General features: G+C 41.0%; 1 protein-coding gene across 1 annotated transcript in view; it reads right to left on the bottom strand.

Moving 5' to 3' along the window:
- Nucleotides 1-20: 20 nt before the first annotated feature.
- LOC126195424 (WD repeat-containing and planar cell polarity effector protein fritz) overlaps nucleotides 21-8,627 on the bottom strand; it is a 61,691-nt gene continuing 53,084 nt past the window's right edge. Inside the window, exons 11-13 of the mRNA XM_049934031.1 lie at nucleotides 5,637-5,836; nucleotides 325-520; nucleotides 21-241 (exon numbers count right to left, since the gene is read on the bottom strand). Coding sequence (XP_049789988.1) covers nucleotides 177-241; nucleotides 325-520; nucleotides 5,637-5,836 — 461 coding nt within the window. The 3' untranslated portion in view covers nucleotides 21-176. The remainder of the gene's footprint in view (nucleotides 242-324; nucleotides 521-5,636; nucleotides 5,837-8,627) is intronic.

The following is an 8,627-nucleotide window of genomic DNA, read 5'->3' as shown; positions in this document are numbered from 1 at the left end:
TGAGAAGGGATAAATAAAAATCATTTCTATAAATATATTGTGCAAAATACTGAATAAATGAAACATTTACTTTGGCACACAGATGAGTAAGGCACATCATAAAGCCACTTGGCTACAACTGCACACTGGTAAGGCACTTGAACTGTTGGCCTCAAAATCCAAACGAGAGGGTTTTTTTATACAACACCAAAATGGACAACTTTTATGGTGCCATTTCCATTGTCCTCTTCCTCAGACATATCTGTAAAACAATTTAAAATGTGTATAAAATTTTAAACCACATAAAATATAGTGTTAATCAGTTTGTAATCAGAAACATGCTACCTGCACTGGTTGAAAAATCTTTCAAGTAGTCTTTGTTACCAAGGCACAGTGGCAGACTGTCAGCAAGTTCCTGCTGCGTGTCTGGAATGTAAACATGCTGTCTCTTGGAGTGGTCTTTCTGCAACTGTAAAGCACTGCCAGATGGTTTCACGTTCAGGCAAAAATCCTCCTCTTCTGTCAGTGATGGTCTTGAATCCTAAATATTTCATTTTTAATCAAACAATGGAAAGTCCAAGGTGGAATAACAATAATATTATGAAAAAGATAGGTTGCTACTCACCACACAGAGAAGCAAACAGGCACAATGACAGGACTACTAAAAATTTAAACTTTTGGATAAAAAAGTCATCCTTCAGAAATAGAAAAACACACGCACAAATGGCCACTGCCTTTAGCCAATGTGGCTGAACTTGGTCCACAGTGGCTGGAGACAGTAGCCGTGTGTGTGTGTGTGTGTTTTCTGTTTCCAAGAAAGGACTTTTCTGTTGACACTGTGACTGTCTACAACTATTTTTTTTTTTATTTTTAGAACACATGAATATGATTCACCTATTACAATGAACTTACTGTAAAATTCACTTTTAATGGAAAATAGATTGAACGCATTTTTAGAATATATCTGTGCTATGTGTAACAGCATATAGAACAGCAGGTCTCAGCAGACTTGCATGCAACACCTTAGATACTATACTGGAAGACCCTTCAGAGACAAATAAAATTGTTAATTTTGGGAGAACTGCAAGATGCCAGTAAATACCTCGTGACAGAAAAGAAAATGATTAGCATTATTCACAACAAGATCACATCTGGGATGTTGGACACCTAGTACAAGTATTTTATTTGACGCCAATCAGCAACTTGTGCATCGATGTAGATCAGGACAATGCACACACCTTAGTCATGTGTGGAGAAAATCCTCGACCTCGCCAGGAACTAAACCCAGTGCCATGTGGTCAAGAGTCAGGAACCCTAACCAGAAGACCATGACCTGGCGGCAGAAAGTTATTGACATCCAGCAATTCTCTAAAAATGTCATAGATCACACCATAGGCAACGAATGTTTTAAATATCACAAGATATATTAAACTTCAAAAACACGTCTCCCAATTTTCCCTTCCACGTTCAAGAAAATTCCCCTCCCTTTCCTGTTGAACCTCATTTCTTGGCTTACACACTAAAGGCTGACATTGTAGCAATCAACAAAAGAACAGAGCTGACCATTTCATACAGTAATGTGCTGAAATGAAACTGGATGAGCAGTATATTATACACTGCAACATTGGCAGTTTTCTATCTGAGTGCACCACAATATCTTACAGTGGCTTCAACTGGCACATGCCTACATGTGAGTACTCAGTTTCTGCATATAGTCTCTAATACACTTTCATTGTAGCCCAATAAAATTATGTGATAGTTAACACTTCATGTGCTGGAGCTGGTTTTGTCCACTCACAGCGCTCAATGTCATACCTGAATCATTCGCTGTTGCGAAGCTGCCACAATGATGGGCCACTTCATTTCCATTTCCTTTTCCTTCTCCGTCTTTCTTTCCTGATGAGTTTGGATCCCGAATCATGGGTATGCCATTTTTATTTTGTAGTTCATCGCACATGATAACTACACCAAAAACAACACACACACACACACAACAATGTATTGAAGGTCACAGGTTTGGATCTCATCCAAAGCAGTGAAAATTTTTTTTATTTATAAATCTAATTAAAAGGATTTGATTACTACTGTTATTCAGTTAATTGAGTAAATGAATTTTTTTTATTTCTAATACAAAAGGTTAGCTTTAATCACCATGAACAAAGCAATCACAATTTTAGTTCAGCCACAGATTGTTGATTGCCGTTCTCTAGGACACATTGCATATAACGAGGTTGTGGTTAGCTTAGAAGACGAGTTTAAATTCAAGGCTATAAAAATGCATCATATGTCGCAGTTTAGTCACTGGTCACTTAAAACCAGCTGTCAGCAGAGCATCTCGCATTTACAACATCCCTTGCATCGGCCACTTCCAACATTACTCCACACAACTCATTAAAAGCATTCGTAAAGTGGTCTGCCATGTTTGTGTCACCTGTAACTGAGAGTTAGCCAGCAGCCGATGTGGCAACACTGTAGGTAAGCCCACCCACCACGGCAAGATTGTAATACATCGGATGGGAAAAATTGGTTTTTAATTGTCCTGGGGCCAAAAACTGTATAAAAAGTAAAACGATATCAGTTTCTGTCATGAGACTAGCACAAGACATTCAAAACGCTGTCCACCATTTTCTACCACAAGCTGAAATCAGGCATATTCCACAACCGATTGGAGTGTCTCAGGGGTCACATTCAGCCATGTCCACAACTGGAGCATTGAACACAACATCTTTCAGATAACACCATCGGATGAAGATGCATAAATCACATCCACACTGTTGAAGGGTTGTAATGACACTGGTGTGCAAAAGATATGCATAGCATTTATGAGTGATGCTAGTAGTATCAAAATCCACAGTACTCCTCTCCTCAAAAAAATATGATCCTAAGATAAATGATGCCATCAACATGCCCCACAAAGTTACCTTTCCAGAATGCGTGGTACCAGTTGATGATGCGTGTGCATATTTTCTGTTGCCCTTATTCTGCAATTCTGCATACTGACATGTCCTTGGATGTGGAAATGGGCTTTGTCTATCCACACAATGTTCCATGACCATTTATTGTCCACTTCCATGACAACAAGAAATTCCAGAGCAAATGTTTGTCTTGCTGGCAGGTCAGCAGGAACCAGCTCCTGTATATGGGTGATTCTGTATGGATATCGATGCAGGACGTTCCTTAGGATTTTATATGAGGTTCTTTCAAATGAAACCTGGTCAGTGCGTCTACCTTTGGGAAGGTGGCACCATGTAACTGCGGGTATGGTGGCGCATCTATTGGTAGAGAGACTGATGCATGCACACCGTTTGATGTTGCATAGCGCCAGTGTGGTTTCAAGCCAAAGAGAAGGTGGTCTCACAAGTTATCGTCCACTACTGAACCTGCAGGCAAGTAAGTAGGAACAATGAGGAGTGATTCAAATTTTGGCGGCAGAGGGAGTTGGAAGCCAGGAAATGTGTCGACAGACGAAGGCTGTGTATGGTCTGAGTTGTTCAAGTGCTGTGGAATGGCGCAAACAATTCCTTGAGGGGCGCGAGTCACTGGAAGACGATGCTCATCGTGTCAACACACGGAAATGGCTGCGAAAGTGAATGCTGCAGAATCACTGTGGATGAGATCCATTGGTTATTGGGTATTAGTGTGGGCACCGCCCACACCATACTGCATCAACACTGGAACTTTCGAAAAATCTGTGTGTACTGGGTTCCCCACCAACTGACCACCGAACAGCACAATACTCTAACGGCGCTTTCTTTGAGTCATCTGCAACATTATCATGAGGAGGAATACGGATTTCTGTCGCGTATTGTCACAGGTGGCGAAACATGGTGTCACCATTTTGAACCAGAAAGCAAGCGTCAGAGCAAGCCAGTGGAAACATGCGACTTCACCACCTCCAAAGAAACCAAAGGCTGTGCACATCAGTTATGGTAAGGTCACGTTGCCCTCCTTTTTTTACCACAAGGACCCACTGCTTGTCGAGTTCCTGGAACGGGGAACCACCATCATTGCCCACAGTTATCAAGCCACTTCACAGAACCTTAGACGAGCCATCAAGTCAAAACACCGAGGCATGTTGTCCAATGGTGTTATCCTCCTGCATGATAATGCCTACCCACACACGAACAATGCGATGAAGACGACATTGCAGCAGTTTCCATGGGAAACACTGGAGCATCCACTGTACAGCCCCAACCTTTCACCGTGTGACTTTCATATGTCTGGACCTCTAATACAAGCTATTCGCAGACATCGATTTGCAACGGACAACGAAGTGTGTGACTGGGTCCAGGCTTGGATCCGACAGCAGCCTACTAGCATCTTCAAGGATGGATTCAACTGGCTAGTGTTGCAATGGGATAAATGTGACCATTTTTGAGTATGTGTACTGTGTATAGCTACATTTTTGAGTTAATAAAATCATTAGCATTACTTTACTCCAGTGACAAGGTTTCATTTGAATGTCCCTTTTACAACATGCTTGTAGCCACATCCAGTGTTCCAGGAATTCTCTGTGCACTGAATGTTCACACACCAGTCAACCACTCTTGCGTTGCTGTACCATATCTTTGACAGAGATCAGATCAACTAATTTCCTCCTTCTGTGATACTGCACCTCGAAAGGATCCATGTCTTTGAATTTTGTAATCCTTTCTCCAAACCCTTAACAGGTATCCCACTAATGCCTTTTTTCATACCCTTGAGTGTCCGAAACTACTGCACGGCTACTGGTGCAGTCACCATTCTTGTTAAAGAGCTAGCCAGCAGTGTGTGATCCTTCATGGACACAATCATGTTGAGTGTCTCGGACACAAACTGAGGAACAGCTGCATGGCCTGTATCTGTTGGTGTGCATATTCTGACACAGTACTATCTATTGGTCACATTTTTGTTTATTATTATTATTCTGCTTGATATTTCCCCCTGCGTCAATATGCTGCTCAAATTTTATGTCATTCTGAGCAATGGCTCTTTCTACAGCATTTTTAAGCTGGAACTTTAAGTATGGACACCCTGTATTTCCTAACATGACTATCCTCACACTTTATTATAACAAAAATATCTGCCTCATTAAATGAACCATATAACTTTCAACTATCTCTAGTTTTGCTGAAGCTTACAAGGTAAAAACCACTTTGGCTCTTGTGGGTGGTACAATCTTGGCAGTGCAATTACTTTAAGGTTGAGGATGTAAAATATTGCAGTTGTTGTGAACCACAGGTTTCTCCTCTAAAGTGAGGACAGAGAGCTGTGGAAAGGGGTGAGGGAGACAGTTCACTCCATTTACAGACTGAAAGAGACTTATGAAACTTCAGGAGAGAAGGAGGCCAAGATAGAGGAAAGGGTGCTTGAGGAATTGAGGCATCATGTGATTCTATTTTTGACCTCTCAATCATTTTAACACCTTTTCCTTCACCTTTGCCTATCTCCCCATACCTCAAAGGTATAGGAAGATAGCAGCAACATTACACGCAAATAAAGTTCATGAATATAACAATACTGAATACGTTCACAGCTCAACCTAAATGAAATGGCCATCACGATGTTACCATAGTTACACATGTGAGGTCAAAACAGAAATAAGAGAGCATTAGAAACCGAAACGTGTGTGAGGAATAGGCAGCAACAATATATTGCATCACATTTTTAATACTCACAGGCACAAGAATGTGAGTGACAGTGTCAGAGAACTTCACTTTTGGTTTCTCTCCAGGTGTTCTCACAGAACTCCCTTGCTGTCTTGGTACCGGAAGAGGAGGTGGTGGCTGAGGTGGTGGTTCCGGTGAGTCGTCACTCGTATCATGGCTATCACAACCAGAGCATCCAGAACAACAGGAACGAGAACACTGAGATGAATCTGAAAAATATTAAACCTGGCCATGGAGTTGCTTGACACAAACAAAAATAGGTTTCACATTTATTAATAAGAATGTAATTGTCTTAAGGCAGTCTTAAACATTATAAACACTGACAAATGATACTTTACAACTCAAGCACATTCTGCAGTGGCCACAAAGATGATGAACACCCGTATTTGTGCAGTCCATCCAAGTTACACAAAAAAGATCATCTGTAGTGACTCTGGCCTTACTGACACGAACAATAGCAACAGTAACCCAATTTTTACTACGATGAGCATCAGTATAAGTTAGCAAAATCAAACTTGAATTCACAACACACATCAGGCCCACAACATGGCCTGTCCTGTTCTAGTGAGATTTCCTTGAAATACACAAAACTGATTGTTTCCAAGAAGATTACAAGAAAATTCTGTATTTCATTTTAGCCTCCCTCCCCTCCCCACTTTTGTTCATATGGAGCTTGCTCGCTGCATTCACTAAATTTTCTTCTCATCTTACTTCTGCCTACTTAACTTTCATTTTCAGTCAGCAATTTCTATTCGTTTCTCATCTTTGGTGCATTGATTACCGGCAGGTCACTATCAGTGATACTCTGGAATCTCAGTATTGCCTTTATTTTGTGACTCTAGTAATCCGAGGTTTGAAAGAACATTTTCTTCTCTCAAGAGCACGTATTTCTTATGCATTCTTTCCTCATTTCCTGACTTCCTCATTCTCCTCTCAAGAAATTAGTTAAAAGTTCTGAAAACTGTAGATTGGATCATATTTTTAATTTATGTATTTATCATGTATCAGTTGCCCGTATATTGGCATCTGAAAAGGAAGCATCCTATTTCTGATCAACGTACAGTTAACTTAGTTTTTCATTGTGCTAAAGGCCAACTAATGACCATGTCAAGACAGTTATTTACTTCTCCTTTCCTTTTTCATCCTCCTTCAGGACACTTTCATTTTCTCAGATGAGCTCTAATCATCAACCATTTGACACCACTTGCTTCTCATTTGTTTTCTTTGTCTCCGTTGAGTAATTTCTCCTGTTCAATATGCAGTTCCTCCAAGTTCGTTTTTCTCTTGCCTCCCCACCCATTTTCTTCATATGTTTTCCTGGTTTGCAAGATTGTATGGATCTTTATTGTTAATTTTTCATCTTCCGTTCTCTCTAGAGTTCACAGAGTGTAACATGTCTTTCCCCAAGATTATCTGTTATTTTGGCATCTTTGTTCTTGATTAGACCTAATATCTTTTGGACACTTATTTCTATCTTTTCTGAATCTTCTTTTGTCATTTTGCTTCTAGATAAATGTGGTGTTTCCAAATCTTACGGGGCTTCTGGTTTTACAACTGTATTATAATGCCTTAATTTAACACCTTTAGAAAAACATTTTTTATTGGACTGGTTTCTCAGTTTCATGTATTTTCATTTTTTCAGTTCTGATTTTAATTGTTTATTTTTCACTTTTTGTGTTTACATTTTCACCCAGATATTTTAAGTTGCTTGTTTTCTTGATGTTGCCATACTTGGTTCTGTAATTTCTTGGTCATATACTCTGTCTTTGCAAACAATATTTGGAAACCTGCTTTCTCAGTCGGTTCTTTCAGAATTTCTAGCCTTTTCATTGCATTCTCTGAGATTCCAATCTAGTAGTACAAGATAATCTGTGGAGGCCAAAAACTTTATTGCTTCTTTCAATCTATTCAACTTAATCTAGTTAACTTTTTATTTTCCTTCTTATATTTTTCATTCTCTTATAACTTTTTCCAACACTCAGTTGAATAACAATGGTATCAAACCATCTATTTGTGTGACTCCTAGTACAATTTGGAAGGGCCTAGAAGTTATTCAAAGAAATTTAACTTTGGATACTGTATTTGTTTAGCCATTTCTAGAATTTTCCCTTCTACTGAAACTTTCTTCAGGATTTTGCAGAAGGAGTCTGCTTATTTTATAATTTACTTCTTTAGTTAGTCTTGCTAGGGTGTGTGCCTTCTGTGTGCGGACAAACGAGGAGCTGGCCCCAATTCACAAACAGCTGAATGCACTTTTGGCTATGGTCAGTCACCTTCAGGCTGCTACCTCACAGTGCAGCGCTGGCACAGAATGTGTCACGTCACTTGGGACATCTCAGGTGTTGCCTGTTTTGTCCAATGGCTCTGCTTCTGAGACACCTCCTAGTGCTCCCGACATTGTGGATCCACCTTCACAGTAGGGTGAGTGGCGGGCGGTAGCGCATTCACGTCGCTCGAGGCAGAGGGCCAATGTGGAGACAGGCCACCTGGCCTCACCCATTCATCCTGTGAGTGGACAGATGGCCACTCCTCCAGCAGGCTCTGAGCAGGCACATGGGGGGAAGCATTTACTAGTTATTGGGAGCTCCTCTGTTAGGCACGTTTGGAGACCTGCAGGCATATAGTGTTCAGGGCTGGAAAGAAAGCCAATGTGCACTTGGTATGTCTGCTGGAGGGCCTCATCCAAAATGTGGAGGCGGCCTTGCCTGCAGCTATCAAGCATGCTGTGTGCAGTAGTCTGCAAGTTGTCGCTCACATCGGCTCCAAAGACACCTGTCGCATGCGTTCTGAGGCCATCCTCAGTTCGTACGGGTGGCTGGCAGGAGTGGTGAAGACCGCTGGCCTCACACGTGGGGTGCAAGCAGAGCTTGCAATTTGCAGCATTGTTCACAGTGTTGATCGGGGTCCTTTGCTTTGGATCTGAATGGAGGGTCTCAACCAAAGAGTTCATCAACTCTGTGACGGTCTTCGCTGCAGATTGCTAGATCTATCTGGGGATTT

Source organism: Schistocerca nitens, chromosome 7 (assembly GCF_023898315.1).
Source record: "Schistocerca nitens isolate TAMUIC-IGC-003100 chromosome 7, iqSchNite1.1, whole genome shotgun sequence".
Classification (NCBI taxonomy): Eukaryota; Metazoa; Arthropoda; class Insecta; order Orthoptera; family Acrididae; genus Schistocerca; species Schistocerca nitens.
The sequence above is the reverse complement of the archived record's forward strand: the minus strand, read 5'-3'. Positions and strand labels throughout refer to the sequence as shown.